Raw genomic sequence first — 16,974 nt, forward strand, 5'->3', positions numbered from 1 at the left:
CGTGTAGACCAAACGTCTGGATTGGTCGATTTAAATGCGCGCTTGTTACGTATTGGTTATCAGTCAAGCGTCTGCGTACTTTGATTGTTCCAGGTAAATGCACAACAAATGGACAACAAAATATGTTAATATTTTCTTTTCGGAATATGATATAAATGTTATTGAAATCGTTCGATAAGATACAGTTTAAGATAAGATAAAGTTGAATGAAAATAGCAAGAAAAAAAAGTTTGTAAATGTTTGTTAACAGATTGATCCAGCCCAGCAACAAAGTTTAAAGGGAAACTGTAAAAATGACTCCCATCTAGTGGTACAATTGTATATTGCATTCAAACTAATAGTGCTCGCTTGCTAAAAAACTACGGTGGGCAGTATTTGCCAAGAAGCTGTGTCATGACATCCAATACTACCTCATCGAGTCATTCGAGTGATGATGAGGTTCGTTATTTCAAACAAATTTCAAACTGCATTGAATCATTAGTGTAAGCTAATGATGTATGAGTAATTACTCCTCGAGCAAGATAGTGAATTATTTCAGTCATCATTCACGCTGGCTCAGAGTGAAAACGCGTTTGCATTTCCTTTAACACGTAGCGCTTTTGTCCCTCTCGGCAGTCCGGAAGAACATGGAAGCCTCCATGAAGCTCACCCGTCCTATGTAACTACATATTAATTATTCTTCGCTCAGGAGGATAAGTGCGATTTTTGGCAGAGATCATTTTACACCAATGAGGACTTATTTATAAATGAATACGTTGATTTGAGGTAATAAATTACTTAAAATATTACACAGTGTCCCTTTAAGGTGCAATGAGGTTGTAATTCCAGCCATAGGAAAGCAACTTGAAAATTAAAGATAGAAAAAAAAAAGGGCTATTTAATATTTTAATAAACAATCAAATTGGCATTGCAGGAAATATTATTCCAGCCATGACTACTAAAATACAACAGATTTTACAACAAATTCTATGAACGAAATTCAACGTGGAAGGAAACAATCAAACCAATGTATAATTCCATACACAGTATTTTTATGCAAGCGAAAAAAAGAATAAAGGATAAACAGAAGAGAAAGAGAAGCCTATGTATATATATATATATATAAAAGATAAAAACAATGCCAAACCAAAGAGCTGGACGACTCCCGGTTGCTGATCAATCAGTGATGACTGCAGGTGGAGTTCAGTGGGTTGGTTTCAGCTTTAGTTGCCTTCGAAAGGTCGCGCGCAAAATCAGAGTAGGTTCCGGCGATCGAGAAGTCGTGGTTATCTTGACACTTGATGCCGCCGCCACCGCCGCCGACATTCAGAGTGTTCTTATCGGGGAGGGGTGTGGTGTACCCCTTGTTCCGCTCCATCGTGTGAGACGCCTTTCCGTTGACCGACAGATTTTTGACGGCGAGAGGCGGCCGGGACCCCGCGCTCTGGCAGATAGTGCTCCCAGAGCCGGAGCTCAGGGTGCTGTTGGGGGTGGCAGCGACGTTGAACTTCCTCACCTTGCTCGGCGTGGGAACCGTTGCCAGGCGCCTCTTTGACGGGGTCTTCGTCGCCGCTCCGAACCTCACCTCCTCCTCGAACTGCTTGGTCTTCTTCATCAGCCTCTCCGTCTTCTCCTTCTCCTTCTCGTCGTGGAAGGCCGCCCACTGCTGCTTGATGTAGTCGACGAACTGGCCGCCGTCCACCAGGAACTGCCCACCGCACTCCTGCTCCCAGAGGTCGATCTGGGCCTTCAGGCTCTTCTCCAGCTTGGGCAGGCTCTTCTGCAGGTCCGCCCTCTGCTTCTGCTCCTTGAGGAGGTTCCCGCCGCGGTTGTTCAGCCGGGCGGGGTCGTTGGCCTTGCGGTCGAGCTCCAGGAACAGCGTCCAGTTCTCCCGCCAGCGGGCCACGCCCTCGAACAGCGGCCGGTGCGTCTCGTAGCGCCGCTTCAGCGTGGACACCTCCGCCTCGTGGCGGAGCAGCAGCTCCTCCGTGAAGGCGTCCTCCTCGTCGTAGTACGCGCCGAACTCCCGCCGCTGCCCGGCGCTGTAGAAGCACTTGTCCCAGAGGACGGCCACCTCGGCGCGGATTGCCTCCACGAAGCTCCTGATGCTCCTCATCTTCAGGGCTTCCAGGCGCTCCAGCTCCGCCCGGAGCGCCTCCACGTTCTCCTTCTTGCAGTGGACCATGTGTGGGGACGTGGCCTCCCTCTCCTCCTGCGGAGTCTGGAGCCTTTCCCACAGCTCCTGGATTTTGAGGCGGTATGCGGCGCAACGGCGTCGGTTCTCCGCCTTGCAGTCTTCCAACTAGAGGGGGGGGGGGGGGGGGGGGGGGTGAAAGTAGATAAACGATTACATTTTTATCTCAAAACCGCTGGTGCGTTACACACAAACACAACTATGTAAAGCAGAGGTCATCTACAACAAAGTACAAGAGATATCAACACGGTCGAGCCGCTGGCGCACAACCGTACACGGGCGAGCAGAAGTTTGAGCCGGCCGATGTTGTCGTGGGACAGGCAGAAGGCGTCCTCGTCCTCGCACACGACGTCCCTCTCGAAGCTGCTCTCGGGCAGCCTCTCCAGGTCCTCCATGGAGGCCACGATCTGCTCCTTGAGGCTCACAAACTCCGCCTGCCGCCGCCGCTTCTCCGCGGCGAGGTCGGCGACGTAGGAGCGGAAGCCGTCCAGCTGCTCCACGGACGGCACGCGGTCGCCGTCGATGCAGAAGGGCGCGGCGCCCAGGACGTCGCAGAGGTCGCCGTCGCTTTCGACCAGCGCTCGCAGGTCGTCCATCCTCTCCTTCTTGTGCCTCAGCATGAGCTCCAGCCGCGCGCGTCGGTCCTTCTCCAGCTGCAGCATGGTGGAGCCCGCCGCCTCAGGGACGCCGGGCATCCCGAGTTCCACGCACAGCTGGTCGAGCTCCTTGCGGCACGTCTCAAGGCTGTTCTCCACACGTTTCTTCATGCCTTCCTCCTCCTCAATCATAAGGTCCAGCATACTCTTGATGTGCTGCGTGAACACTTCGGTCCTTATGAGGCGCTGTTCCTCTGGGATTCCAACCTGTTCCCAGATGTCTTTCAGGTGGAACAGGGCATTGCTTAGTGAAGCCACTGATTCGGCTGCGTGGAGCTCACTGGAATACAAAAACAAACAATTTATTAATTAATTCAAATTCAGCCATCTTGGGTCAGATGAGGGAAAACAGCTATAATGTCTATCCCAAGCATATGGAAGAGATTCACTAAAAAGGTGATTGGTAAATATTTAAAATTTTGAAGAACGGGGTTCAACATTTATAGAAACCAGTGCCAGGTCTGTGATCTTTGGAGGACGGCCCAGTGACATGTCTTTTGTTGGGGTTTTCTGAAAAAGCCTAGCTCACCCATTCATGCATTATTACAGAATTGATTATCTTTAGTATTAGGCTATACTACACTCGCCATAGTCCCCACGTCATGTTGAATCATTCCATACGAATTATTGAAATTCAAATGCACTAAAGCTCACTGACGTCGCGTCATTTCCTGGAACAGTTTAACGTACATGTCCAACTTTTTATAAAAGAGCGTCGTTCAACACTGCACTAATGGAATAATTGTCGTCTTATCAGAGGAGGAGCAGGACCTTGTTCGAGTGAACTTTTAACTTTAGATTCTTTGCACTTATCCAGCGTCCCGATGAGTCCACCACCGCAGTCTAGTTTGCCAAGTCACGACCAAATAAGTTTGCCTAAACAATGCTAGTGTGTTATTTTGTACTAACCTCTTCCGCATTGTCTCGGTGTATTCCATATAAATACGGCTTGACCACTGTTTTCCACCAAAACGTTGACGTTTTGAATCGCCTGCGTCGGTCGTCTTGATTCAGTGCCCGACGCGTCCAGCAGATTTAAAAAAGTAATCCAGGCTCCACCCGAGGCTCTCATTGGTTGATAAGAAAGACGTCATTGAAACGCTGAACCAATGGGCGTGGCTTAGGGAGTTTTACAGGGCATGGATGAAAGATCCGCCCGCCCGATGGTAACGCACAGGCGGGCGAGATAATCGTTATTATATGGCTTAAATTATGACTTCAAATGATTCACAAAGATAATACTATTTTTCTTCACATTCATTTTTTATCACAAAAGAAGCGAAAACTGGCCTTGTTTTTGCTGTATGTAGACAATTACAATTAGGGCATTTAGCAGACGCTTTTAACCAAAGCGACTTACATCGGTTAATAGTAGGCTAATACACACACACCGACGACCGAGTCAATCATGCAAGGCGACAGTCAGCTCGTGTTGCTCAGGGACGCATCAACACTCTGAGCTGGGGTTTGAACTAGAAACCTTTCGGTTACAAGACCAATATTCTACCTCCTGAACTAAGCTGACCGTAGAGTGCCTAAATATGTCCCAATATTTTTCCTTTCTGATGCATTAAAATAATAACTACAGATGTGTCTATAATGTGTGCTGCTGTTGCAAAAAAAAGAAAATAATAAAGTACAAATCTAATCAAATTGTATAAATCACCTTACTTTTCTAACCCATGTTTAAAAGCCAACCAAATCCACTAAATGTACGAAACAAAAAGTTTCGCACATTTTACGAGGATTTATATTAATATTATAGATGCACATAAGAATCTGACGATTATTTTCGAAGCTATTGTTTAAGAAGCCATTTCTGACCTTTCAGATAGCCAACATTATGTCTGTTGCTAGCAAAAAAAACACCTCTTGACACCCTGACGTACCCCCAAGCCGGTCATTTTATCGAGCCCCCCTTCAATAAGATGTCAAGTCAAGGTTCAACTTTATTGTCCCCGTGGGGAAATTTTTCTTGGGCACAGTGCATCATTGCTTCCTTAACATACACAAGAGTACAACAGAACAAAAACACAACCACAGACACAAACACAATCAGACAAACCAACATATTAACATCGAGAACATGGGGCTTGATAGACTTAAACTGCATATGTGTGTGTGTGTGTGTGTGTGTGTGTGTGTGTGTGTGTGTGTGTGTGTGTGTGTGTGTGTGTGTGTGTGTGTGTGTGTGTGTGTGTGTGTGTGTGTGTGTGTGTGTGTGTGTGTGTGTGTGTGTGTGTGTGTGTGCGTGCGTGCGTGCGTGCGTGCGTGTGTGTGTGTGCCGTCATCTGTACCTCGCAATGAACTGGACAACGACTTGTTTTACACATATCAGCCACAAGATGGCAGTACATTCAAACTCTTTTAAAAATATTCACCATGAATTTGCTGTTTCCTTCTCCTTTCTTGTAAATGCAGCAATGACTCATATTATTTTTCCATATCAGTCTTTCACAAGCCTTGACTTGACTCACGCAATGTTTTCTCAAATTGTACGAGAAATGTGCCATTGTAAACCATTAGAATGGCACACCAACCCTTTTCGAGAGAGAGAGAGAGAGAGAGAGAGAATACTTCCCTCTAGTGGAGAGTAAGAGGAACGTCTGAATGTTGGCGATCTCGAATGTCAAGGTAAAAAACACGAACTAACGAAACACTAACGAAAATAATGTACGTTACATTAAAGTGCACATATATTAAAAAAACCTCAATATTTAGAGTAATGACTTTGAAGTCTGCAGCTACATCGATATTCCTCTGATAAACAGGCATCATAAATCAATGCCCGAAAATCGACCTATTTTTGACTTCAGGCCGAAGAATCTCTCCACACAGCCCATTTGCTGTCTGTCTTGAGAGTCTTCAGCATTGCAGACACGAATCTCAGAGTCTCAACGCATTACTGCTGAACCAGAACCAGAGTCGCCGCAACTACTAACAACGACCACCAACAATGGCAACGTTTGTGAAACTCAACACCGGCGCTCATATGCCGACTGTGGGACTCGGGACATGGAAGGTACGTAGATTAAAAAGAAAAAGGAAACTATGTAGGAGAGGGAATAACACTACTTTAGAGGCGGCTGCATTACTAGTTATTTAACTTTCTAACTTAACATCGAGGGGGATGTTAATGCATTTGTGTTGCATTGTTACCTTCTACAATGTAGGCCTACTACAGCAGTCATGTGATGCGCCGCGGGTTATTATGGTAATGACGCATTTGTACAATGCTTTATTTGTATGTTGCGGTGCGCATTTATGTTTACGGTAAACAGATAAAGACACAATTATCAATACAAATTAGGTCAAAAAAAAATCATGGTTTGTTTTACTTTATTCCAGTGTTTGTCAATTGTAATGTTTTATTTTCTTGAAAGCTATGCACATTCATCAAAATGTCCCTATACTCCATCAATTCATATGATAGCCTATATGATACATATTGTTGATTTAATCATTCCTTTGCTATTACACAATATTGTATTATTCTCTCATTCTTCCTTACATCAGAACCTTGTTCTTCACAGGTTTGTTGCATGAAAAAGTACAAATCTGGTTTAATGCTAACCTAGGAAGGATATTTTAGCTTTTAATGTAAGATCAGAAATAACTAATAATGTGGGATATGCATAGGAGGATTATTATAATTTACAGATAGATTCATCCGCAGATGATTCAAAGTAGATAGATGTCCCTATTGAACAGGTCAAAGTTAGGGCATTTCAGCTCTGGGATCGAACCCAGGACCACCTGCGCCATTAACCCATGACTCCGCCCTGTAGTCCCAACCAGGTAAGGTGACGGAGGCCGTGAAAGCAGCGATCACCGCCGGCTATCGACACATCGACGGGGCCTTCGTCTACCAAAACGAGAAAGAGGTTGGCGAGGGCATCCACGCTATGATCACGGAAGGTGTGGTCAAGAGAGAGGATCTTTTCGTGGTCAGCAAGGTGAGTTGTACTTATTTCTGTCATGTTTACTGACACACACACTACAGTAATTGCCCCCCTATTTTTCCACCTGGTGTTAGCGTTATTAGTCAACAAGACATTTCCAAATCAATCTACTTGTGACGACACGTTTTTTAGAATGGCTCGTTCTCATCCTCACACCTTAAGTTTTAGTTGGTATTTCGATATACAATTGAATGAAAAACCTTTCTTCATTGAACACCTACTGGGTCCGAGGCCAGCTGTTTATACCTTTTATACTGCCTGACTGATGATGCCTTATCCTTAACCCTTCGACAGCTGTGGTCTACTTTCCACGCCAAGAGCATGGTGAGAGGAGCGTGTGAGAAGACTCTGAGCGACCTGAAGCTGGACTATCTGGATCTGTACCTCGTCCACTGGCCCATGGGCTACAAGGTAGATTCACGATTGACTTGTTTTCCCCGGGTGAAAGGTGAGCGTTTTGTAATGAACTCACAAGGCAACACTTGGGTTGGGTCGGTACCTCTTTCTTGAGCAGGAGTAGGGACAAAGCAACCATCTTCCCCTATCTAAAGGTCTTTCTTCTTCTCTGCCCGATTGAATGGGTCAAACAATATTTTCTAATGTTGGGTTTACTGTGTTTTTTTTGTGTCTTGGCGAGGTGTAAAATAAATGGTTAATTCTCAATGAGACTTAAGTTACATACATAAGTAGAGTATGACAGCTCACCAAATCATCCGCTGGGTACTATTCTATGCCAGGGCTCTAATAAGATTGTGTTCCCATTGTTCTTGTGTGCCCGAGCCATCCATGTTGTGTTTACCTTAGTGTTACGTGGTAGTGCTGGGTCTTGTGCTCTTTTTGTTGGTTTTGCACTAATGTCTTGCTTTTGCGTCCTGCACTCAATCATATAAATCACCTCCTGGAGGCAGAGCATTGTGGCCGCAGGTTGCTGTTTGGCTCACCCTGATTGTTGGGTGATTGTTAGATAAGCCGAACCTCCCAGGCAGTTAGTGTGAGGTTTTTCCTTTGCATTCTTCCCTTTCTGTTATGTGGTAACCACCCAGGCCTTTTCTGCCGACGGGGTTATTTTTTTGGGTTGCTGTTACTGGTTTCACTTGAACGAAACCTTACGATCATTGTCAACCATGAAACATTGTTTTACCCCCAAAAAAAACGTTGTCTGTCTTTATGTTGGGTTGTCCGAAGGCTGCTGATTTTATGTTTGTTGGACACCGTAACACTTAGCCATACGTAGCTGTCCTTCTACAACATCAGAGTGGTCTGGTGTACGTATGTTGACCTGTTGTTGTTCTGTTCCAGGCCGGGGGTGAGCTCTTCCCGTGTGACGCTGCAGGAGAACCAATCTGCAGCGGCACTGACTTCCTGGATACATGGGAGGTACGCTGACCACGGCTAGGCAGTGATGGACACACTCAACAAGGATTAGCTTGGTCCATTGCTATTCAATCCACTCATGACATGCTCACATTATTGATTTGGGCTTTTGTGTTGAACTTGAACTTACTTTGCAGTTCTATCTGGTTATTATTATTACATTAACATTTAGGGCACATTTAGCAAACACTTTTATCCAAAGAACAATGTGTACATTTATCAGAAGAAAGAGAAAAATATCGCGGTCGGTACAGGCAGGATGTTCATAAAAACAAGTGCCAAGCACTTACAATAGGATTCCCTGTAAGCAACAAAGATTATTATTATTATTATTATTATTATTATTATTATTATCACTTTAAATAATAATCAAACCTTTTATCATTGGACTCATATTAGCTAACCTGCACCTTGCCCAGTTGTTTTTCAGTGTGTTTTCTTTAACCTGCTCATGCAGCACTTTGGAATAACGACTGATTTTGATATGGGAGTCTCTTTGGATAAAGCGTGTTAACTGACTGTGTAAACGCTCAGGCCATGGAGGAGCTGATGGATGCCGGGCTGGTGAAAGCCATCGGGATCTCCAACTTCAACAAGCAGCAGGTGGAGTCTGTGCTCAACAAGCCCGGGCTGAAGTACAAGCCGGCCAACAACCAGGTACGCCCAGACCCTTTGGTTCCCGACATGATACGTGGGAAATTGAGCCCTGTGGCTACTTGAGTGTGGCCACGGGGAGAAGCAAGCACACAACCCGATTGGGGACATTTTGTGAGCGTTAGTTGGATTAAATGACACAGGCAAGAAGCCGAAATTCAGTTACCCTTCTCTTGTTGGTTTATTGAAAGTGACAATATTGGGCATTTGGTGGCCTGAAGGCAAACAACTGTGTCTTCGACCGCCCCAAATGTTATCTGTAGGTCTGCTTGCCCCTGATACCTGCATGATGATTACAGTTACATAAGATTTCCATTTTGTTGCACTTTTTAAAAAAGCCTTTGCCAAATGATCAGCCGTACAACATTAAGGGCTCATGGGTTTAACTGGATATCAACTGACATCCACCCAGTATCAGCGATGCTAGGCCGAAACATAAACAATCACATTAATCAGATCTTCCCGTACGATCCGCTGAATTGTATTGCAACCAATCACCGACAAGGGGTGGGTGTTGTGGGGTTTTGCGCTGCGTTCATCATCGTTTTTACTGGATGCACGGAACACGGAAGTGAGGGGCGAGCTGGTTCGGTTTGTTTTGGATCTTGCTTCAAATACCAACAGAAGTGACGTCATCACCCAATATCGCTGATGCAACCTTTCAGACTAATTCTATCCATGTTCCATGTCCTTTTCCCGTGTGCCTCAGGTGGAGTGCAGCCCGTATCTGAATCAAGCGAAGCTGATCGATTACTGTAACTCCCACGGCATCGCAGTGACGGCCTACAGCCCCTTGGGCTCCCCCGATCGTCCAGGGTGAGTTGTGCACAACACGTAGCCCGAAATTCAGGAACGTACAGGTTAGCTCGTGGAACACGGTCAAATACACACTGTGTCCGATTTAGTTAGCAAAACGAAGACAAATACACACCGTGTCTGATTAGTTAGAGAAACAAAGTCAAATACACTCAGCCCCTGGTGAGATGCCATAACACTCAAATACACACACAGCGCCTGTTAGATAGCACAATACAGTGACGTTTAGGACAGTCAACTTCTATCAAGCTATCAGTTATGTTGAACTGTTTTACGTCCGCATACGTGGAATCATTTCAGGGCTCAGCCGGGTGACCCCGCCCTCTTGGAAGACCCCACCATCAAGTCCATCGGCGAGAAACACAAGAAGACTACAGCCCAGGTACAACGCACTTCACTCCCCATGCCAGATACAAACGGTTGTTGAATGCGGGATTCAGGGCTTCGGCAGATCAGCCTTCAGTGGTTTGTGGATGAAAGTTTGTACCGAGAGGAATTTAATTGGCAAGTGGGGGGAAAAACAGGAACATGGACCTCACTAGCTATAGAATTAAATGAGGGTAAAAAGTGATTTTTATTGTAACTGTATATGGTGTTCTATCACCATATGTGACCCGTGTGACAACATACGAGTCTTCATGAGCTGGTGGATTAACTCAATTAACTCCTGAATGTAACGTTAATAGGTGGATGGCGTGCTTTGAACTCAACGCGTTAATATCCTTTATCTAGACATGGCTAGAGTATTCTTCCCTGTAATGGTTTCAAGAAATGGCGAGATCGGAGATGTCTGCGTTATGTCAACGACGAACGTGACTTTTAATTCTAGTTTCTTGCCCTCTGGGGGGCTTGTGTCAGGGGGGCGGGGAGTCATAAATATATAATAATAATAATAATAATAATACATTTAATTTAGAGGCGCCTTTCAAGACACCCAAGGTCACCTTACAGAGCATATAGTCATCATTCAAAACTATGTAAAACAGACTAGGAATAAAAGGAAAACAGAGGTTAAACATGAAGAATAATAATAATTAATAACACTCAAAGACGCCTAAAGTGAAGGGGGGACCTCACTAACCACCACCAATATGTAGCACCCACTTGGGTGATGCACGGCAGCCAATCGGTGCCAGAACGCTCACTACACACCAGCTTGAGGTGGAGAGTTAGGGATGAGGTGGAGAGTGAGGGAATAGAACATTTAAACACTATCGACCATATTTAAACACTATCGATCACATTTAAACAATATCGACCACATGTAAACACTATCGACCACATTTAAACACTATCGACCACATTTAAACACTATGGACCACATGTAAACCCTATCGACCACATGTAAACACTATCGCCCACATTTAAACACTATCACCCACATTTAAACACTATGGACCACACGTAAACCCTATCGACCACATTTAAACACTAACGCCCGCATTTAAACACTATCGCCCACATTTAAACACTATGGACCACATTTAAACACTATGGACCACATGTAAACCCTATCGACCACATGTAAACCCTATATGGCCTGTTAAGCCCTTTGAGACTGTATCTGTGATTAAGTGCTATACAAATGAAATTGAATTGAATTATTTAGATGAATGTGTTGAATGTTTTGAATAATGACCTCTTGACCTCTGCGGTTCTTTCCACGTTCTCCTCAAAGGTCCTGATCCGGTTCCAGGTCCAGAGAAACCTGGTGGTGATCCCAAAGTCTGTCACACCCTCCCGCATACAGGAGAACTTCCAGGTACCAGCCACGAATGCACTATTATAGGAATTATCATTCATCATTAGAATGAGCCTTATTATAGTGTGTTGTCATTTGTTTGACACACTAGCCGCGTTTACATGGACACATCTATGCCGCATAGATTTCTATGCGGCATAGAAAATGGTCATGTATACGCCTCATTCGGAATACAATTATCTGTTCGGCATAGATTCTATGCCGAATAGAAGAGGTGGTGTAGTCCGTTTTAAATCGCCATGTATACACTTATTCCGCATAGATTGGGGTTTAACTTAGTGCAGCCGCAGTAGTTCGCAATTGGTCCACTGAGCTCCGTCGGTACTTTTAAGCACACCGAACTTCACCGCTGTCAAGGAAAGTGGATTTATTGCCTGATTCACGTCTTTGTTATCACTCCGTAAAAGTCGTCCGGTAAGCGTGTCCGGTTGCTAAGCGACGGGACACATGGGTGTTTATTAATGACGTGTTCGCGTATCGTAGTGTCCGCGTTCGTCCGAGATAACTGTAAATTAGTAGGCTACTACTAGTACTTTTGCAGGCTGAACGTTAAAATACTTCTTAACTTAGAGAGATGGCAGCTGCAGTAGTTCGCAATTGGACCTTCGAGGATTCCTGGTCACTAAATTCCCGTAAGACCATTCTCTCCCACCAGTCTTGGCTGCGGACTCGCATCCAAATTCCTCTTGTTTGCGGCGGAGCTTAGGGTAAATATAAAGATCTGACGAGAAATTGACGTTGCTGCGCTGTCGTCCTCCTTCTTAATTGAAGGAGCAGGCAGAGAAAAGCTCTCTCCTGCTGTGCTTTCATTAAAATCTAATTTAAAATCCCCGATAGTGATAAGACATCCATTATGTCACTGCCGGTCCAGAGATGTGTCAGGTGTGCGCGAGAGACAGAACGGACACTTTTGTTACTGCCATGTATAGGCCTACAGTACATTCGGAACACATTTTAGGAACAGATCTATGCCGCATAGAAATCTATGCGGATCAGATGTGCCATGTAAACGCGGCTACTGTGGGTATAAAATACGTATTATTTGTATTTATATTCTGGCAGAGTTTACAGTCCACTTCATGTATGTTACATATGATTTTTACATTGAGTTGTTCATAGTCAAATAATGTATTTCTCTGTTTTTCCACAGGTGTATGACTTTGAGCTCACTGAGGAGGAAATGAAGACCATATTAGGACTGAACAGGAACTGGAGATGCTGCCCTCTGGCCATGTGAGATGCCTATCCAAATTGAGAATGAGCTCTTACATCATGTCATGTGTCATTTATTCAATTGTTCACTCATGTGGCTCCGAAACCCACGGGGGAATCGACCTGGATGACGACGAAAGGGTGTAACCCAAAAAGGATTGATAGAATTGGGGACGCATGGCACCGAGGCAGGGCATAAAGTGTCACATGGAAAACTTTTAAAGCTCCCATGACATGCCACACCTATCCGTCACACAGCTAGGTGGACATGCCCACTTGTGACGTCATAAGGGGCAGATTTTCAAAATGGCTTGTGAGGCTATACACACTCACACCTGGTGGCATGTCATGGGACCTTTTTAACGTTTAAATTTGAGGCTGCCAATGCATCTTTTCTCTTTCTGATTTACTTTCAGGAGCAAGAATCACAAGGACTACCCGTTCCACGCTGAGTATTAGGCGGGAGTGAGCACGCACAGCTACATGCACTCCAATGTCACCCTGCGCACACACGTCTGCTTGAGTTTACTGACACATCTGGGTTTGTTACACTCCCCTGAATCATTAAACGTTGTTTTGAAAAGGTCCCCGAAAGAAAAATTAAACTGTGATGTGTACTTTTTGTCAGTATGTCATTTTTTATGAAGTCAAATTTTCCCCAATGATTTGTGAGCTGGATGCATTTGAGGGATATATCATTAAAGGACCTGTGTGAAAACAAGCATTTATTGTTAAAAAATCAAACATTTCAGTATGCTAGAACTTGGGGGTCATATATTGGGTACCATCCCCGGTAGCTGTGTAGGCGTGTCTAACGCTAACTTAAATATGCATCTGAATTCAGGTCACTTTGAAATGGAAGCGAATGTAACTCAAAATGAAGTTGCGCTGATTTCGCATCTTCTAGAGCCATTTCTTTGCAAACTAAGACGACTCATATTTTATTTCCATGTGTGCACCTTATTGCGACACAGGTTGGACAGGATGGGCTTATCAATGATCAGGCTTCTCTTAACAGTTTACTCTTTTAAAGTTCTCATCCCCCTATTGGTTGTTATTCTCACACCACAGATGTGCAACAATTTGGTTGTATAATCGCAATCTAGTTAAGGAAAATTAATCAGTTATACCATTTGTCTCCTGTATATTCAGGATTCTTCATATTACTTAATACAATTTATCCTCTTTTGAACGTAACATTTTTGCTTTGGTTCATTTTCTTTGATTTAGATCAAGTCTGCCCTGAAATATAATTCCTACAATTAAAACAAGATTGGTTATCGACACAATGCAATAGTCACTCCAAAGTGGTTTAAATACTTAAGGTGTGGAAATAATGAAGCTATTGCCTTACGAAATCCAAACTCTATTTGAACGTATACTAAACCCGTTTTGAACGTATACTAAAAAGAAACATCTTGGGTATTCTTTTTTATAATAAAAGAAACTAAGCTTTTGATTTCAAATGCTTTTACAATTTGCAGTTTATTTTCTTAATTCACCAAACACTCATACAGACATAATGCAACAAAGACACACACGCATACAAAGTGCAAACATTCGACAATGACACTGTCATGCAGCACTGTCTGGGAAGAGCATAGGAAGCAAATATTGCACATAATGTCAGTACAGGAAAGTAACCAACCATTGTGTTCGCCCCTTGGTGACCAGTCATCACATTTGAACATGGTCTAGTAGCCAATTACCATTACAAAATAAAATGCATTGGTACCATCAAGCATCAGCAATGCTAACATGCCAAAGTTATAATAGGTGTTGTAGAACCACAGCATTGGGATATTCCTGTAGTTAATTCCCTGACTGATGAGGCAGACAGACTCTGCAGAAGAAAATAATTACTTAAATGAGGTAACAGTTGGCAATGATAAACCATGACCATTCACGAGTTACAAAATTCCACTTTCACACCACGACAATCCAAAACAAAATGTCTTATTCTTATTCAAACACTGAATTCATAAGAGAAAAAAATGATTGTATAATTTCACAAAAAAACACTTGATTGTAATTGCTTGTGTATAACAACCTCTACAAAAGGCTGTGATATAACAATTTCAAAAAAGAGATTGATGGGTATGTTGGTGCGATATTGCCGTGCGTACTATTACGCAGTGGTAGAAAAGACTGCTTGAAGAAATAGTCTAAATTGGATGTTATTGCTTCCATGGCCCATCAAGCTTTCAACATCTCCAATGAAAAATCATATCAAATATTGCGTCCAACCTGAGAGCGAAGGTTCACCTTCACATGCACACAATGCGCAAAGCCAAAGTATGTATGTTAACAAAACCCCAAAAAATTAATCTATGCCTAGAGTTGAAGTCGCAATTCCATGAATGAAAACCGTACGAGCTATTGCTTTGACTCAGTCGTGGAAAAAAATTCCACCTAATTCAAAAGATTTGTTCTTGGTGACCCTAACATTAAAACCACCCCACTACAATTAAAGTCACGTCAAGTTCCTCAACCAGAAGTTTTAATGAAAGCTTGGACGTGGCCAGGGGTATGAGAAGAGCGTTGTTATGGTTGTGGGGGGTACTAGGAGGAGCAGTCCGTGAAGGTGGACACCAAGTTGCCCCTGCGCTGGGTGACCGTCCTGCAGTGCTGTTTACCCGTCCCCCCCTGGAACCTGCTGGACCCGTGCGCGTTGAACGAGAACATCTTCTCCAGGTCCTCAAACATGTTGTCGAAGACCCCCCCCCCTCCTGCTGCTGCTCCTGCTGCTGCTCCTGCTCCTGCTCTTCCAAAGCCCCCCTGCTGGAACTGTCTCTTGTGTGCGTCGACGGCCTCCTGGTGGGCCTGGAAGTGTCCGTCAAAGTGTCTCTTCTGGTGGGCTTGGGAATGGGCGTAGGCCTGGGAATGGGGGTCGGAGTGGGGGTGGTGGTGGTGCTGGTGATGCCGGTTGTGATTGTGGTGTGGCTGTCCGAACTGGTCAAAGTCTTTGAAAAGTTCGTCAAAGTTGAAGGACTGGAAGTACTGGTGGAAGTTGGCGTTGTGGCCGGCTCTGGCCCCGCCGCTGTGGTCGCTGCCCCGCCCGGGGAAGGGGCCTTGACCCCCCAGCTGGTCGTACTCCCACCGTCTCTTATCATCCGACAACGTCTCGTAGGCTGGAGGAGAGACGGGAGGCACACGCATGATTGGACGTCCGCGATGCCTCGGCGCTAAAAACACACTAACTGCCCAGGTGTGTGACCATGAGACGAGAATAACAGGGCTTGCCCATTCCCATTGGTTTAGAAGCATCAATATAATATATCCATAAAATATTCATGCGGTTTTAAAATCATGCGTAAATCATAATTTTTAAGCCAAGTTTTCCAAGTTAATGCGAAGTAAGTAAGCGCAGCACAGTGTCAGTCGATACAGCAATAAATTGCCGCTAAAATGTAAGCAATAAGGAAACGGGGCAACACATTAGCACTCACCCTCGGCTATGTCCCTAAACTTGGACTCGGCGTCTGGGCTCTTGTTTCTATCGGGGTGGTACTTCATGGCCAGTTTGTGAAAGGCCTTCTTGATCTGTCGCTCTGAGGCGTCCCTGGGCAGCCCAAGGATGTGGTAGAAGTCCTGGGAGGCCAGCAGGAACTCCGTGATGAGGAGGATGTACACTGCTAGCAGCAGAACTGTGTGAGCCGTGGCCATGGTCGGACCCTTACCCGCTTCGTGACCTGTGTGGGGTGAGGAGGGGTTGGTGACAGGTGGCTCATCACTGGCCTGTCCTTCTCTATATGTAGACCATAATGGGCCAACGACCATGGAACACGAAGACTTAAAAGAAAAAGGAGACCTAAACCATGGATGGGCAACTAAAAAAAAAGAAAAACAATGACCACGTGACGCTGCCAGAGCCACACAGATGTACACGTACATACTAAGAATAAGAAAAAGAAGAAAATAATAACATCCTTTGGCGAAACAAATAACTAGTAACTCTGGTCTTGGTTATTAAACAACTTTGTGGCTGAGACAGGGCCATCACATAAAAGGTATATTCGAGAATATAAGGGCTGGTTTGGTTACCTGGAGTGGAGCGGTGACAGCTACCCGCGGGATCCGTCCATCGACTGCTGTTGTTTGTTTGAGGCGAGGTGGTCGAAAGTGGACGGGCGGCATTCCAGAGCCGGAACACCACGACTCGCAGTCCTATTGGTCCGCGTCCTTACCTCCAAGGGCTGCGACGTCTGCTATTGGTCGACACCAATTGCACGTGGAACAGCGTTGCTCCTGGATGTGGTCTGTCGTCATATCCGTTATGCAATCCGGAAGCCTGTCTTCTTTTATTTTTGTTGAGTTCTGAATGCCGCTCCAAACTGTTGTTCTCAGGTTTTATTCTTTCTTTAT

The 16,974-nt window shown here is 44.7% G+C and overlaps 3 protein-coding genes across 5 annotated transcripts; 1 reads left to right on the forward strand and 2 right to left on the reverse strand.

The window, feature by feature from the left end:
* Positions 1–718: 718 nt before the first annotated feature.
* On the reverse strand, positions 719–6,030 carry LOC132447588 (protein regulator of cytokinesis 1-like). 2 transcript variants are annotated; one of them, XM_060038435.1, is made up of 3 exons: positions 6,012–6,030; positions 2,449–3,109; positions 719–2,281 (listed from the first exon to the last, which is right to left on the reverse strand). In XM_060038435.1, the coding sequence occupies exons 2-3, from the start codon at positions 2,971–2,973 to the stop codon at positions 1,160–1,162; spliced, it is 1,647 nt and encodes a 548-aa protein (XP_059894418.1). In that variant the 5' UTR covers positions 2,974–3,109; positions 6,012–6,030; the 3' UTR covers positions 719–1,159. The 2 variants fall into 2 exon arrangements, with proteins under 2 accessions (XP_059894418.1, XP_059894417.1); XM_060038434.1 differs by lacking the exon at positions 6,012–6,030 and adding an exon at positions 3,739–3,903.
* On the forward strand, positions 5,602–13,226 carry akr1b1.2 (aldo-keto reductase family 1, member B1 (aldose reductase), tandem duplicate 2). Of its 2 annotated transcripts, XM_060038438.1 has the most exons (10): positions 5,604–5,851; positions 6,618–6,785; positions 7,086–7,202; positions 8,091–8,168; positions 8,700–8,822; positions 9,529–9,635; positions 9,936–10,017; positions 11,314–11,397; positions 12,548–12,630; positions 13,026–13,226. In XM_060038438.1, the coding sequence occupies exons 1-10, from the start codon at positions 5,786–5,788 to the stop codon at positions 13,066–13,068; spliced, it is 951 nt and encodes a 316-aa protein (XP_059894421.1). In that variant the 5' UTR covers positions 5,604–5,785; the 3' UTR covers positions 13,069–13,226. The 2 variants fall into 2 exon arrangements, with proteins under 2 accessions (XP_059894422.1, XP_059894421.1); XM_060038439.1 differs by lacking the exon at positions 13,026–13,226 and having other exon boundaries at positions 5,602–5,851; positions 11,314–11,460; positions 12,394–12,634.
* Positions 13,227–14,062: 836 nt separating this feature from the next.
* LOC132447592 (dnaJ homolog subfamily B member 9-like) lies at positions 14,063–16,804 on the reverse strand. The gene is made up of 3 exons (XM_060038440.1): positions 16,654–16,804; positions 16,059–16,301; positions 14,063–15,740 (listed from the first exon to the last, which is right to left on the reverse strand). Exons 2-3 carry the CDS (start codon positions 16,273–16,275, stop codon positions 15,172–15,174), a joined length of 786 nt encoding a protein of 261 aa, XP_059894423.1. The 5' UTR covers positions 16,276–16,301; positions 16,654–16,804; the 3' UTR covers positions 14,063–15,171.
* Between the last annotated feature and the right edge of the window lie 170 nt (positions 16,805–16,974).

Source organism: Gadus macrocephalus, chromosome 19, assembly GCF_031168955.1.
Source record: "Gadus macrocephalus chromosome 19, ASM3116895v1".
In the NCBI taxonomy this organism is placed as follows: Eukaryota; Metazoa; Chordata; class Actinopteri; order Gadiformes; family Gadidae; genus Gadus; species Gadus macrocephalus.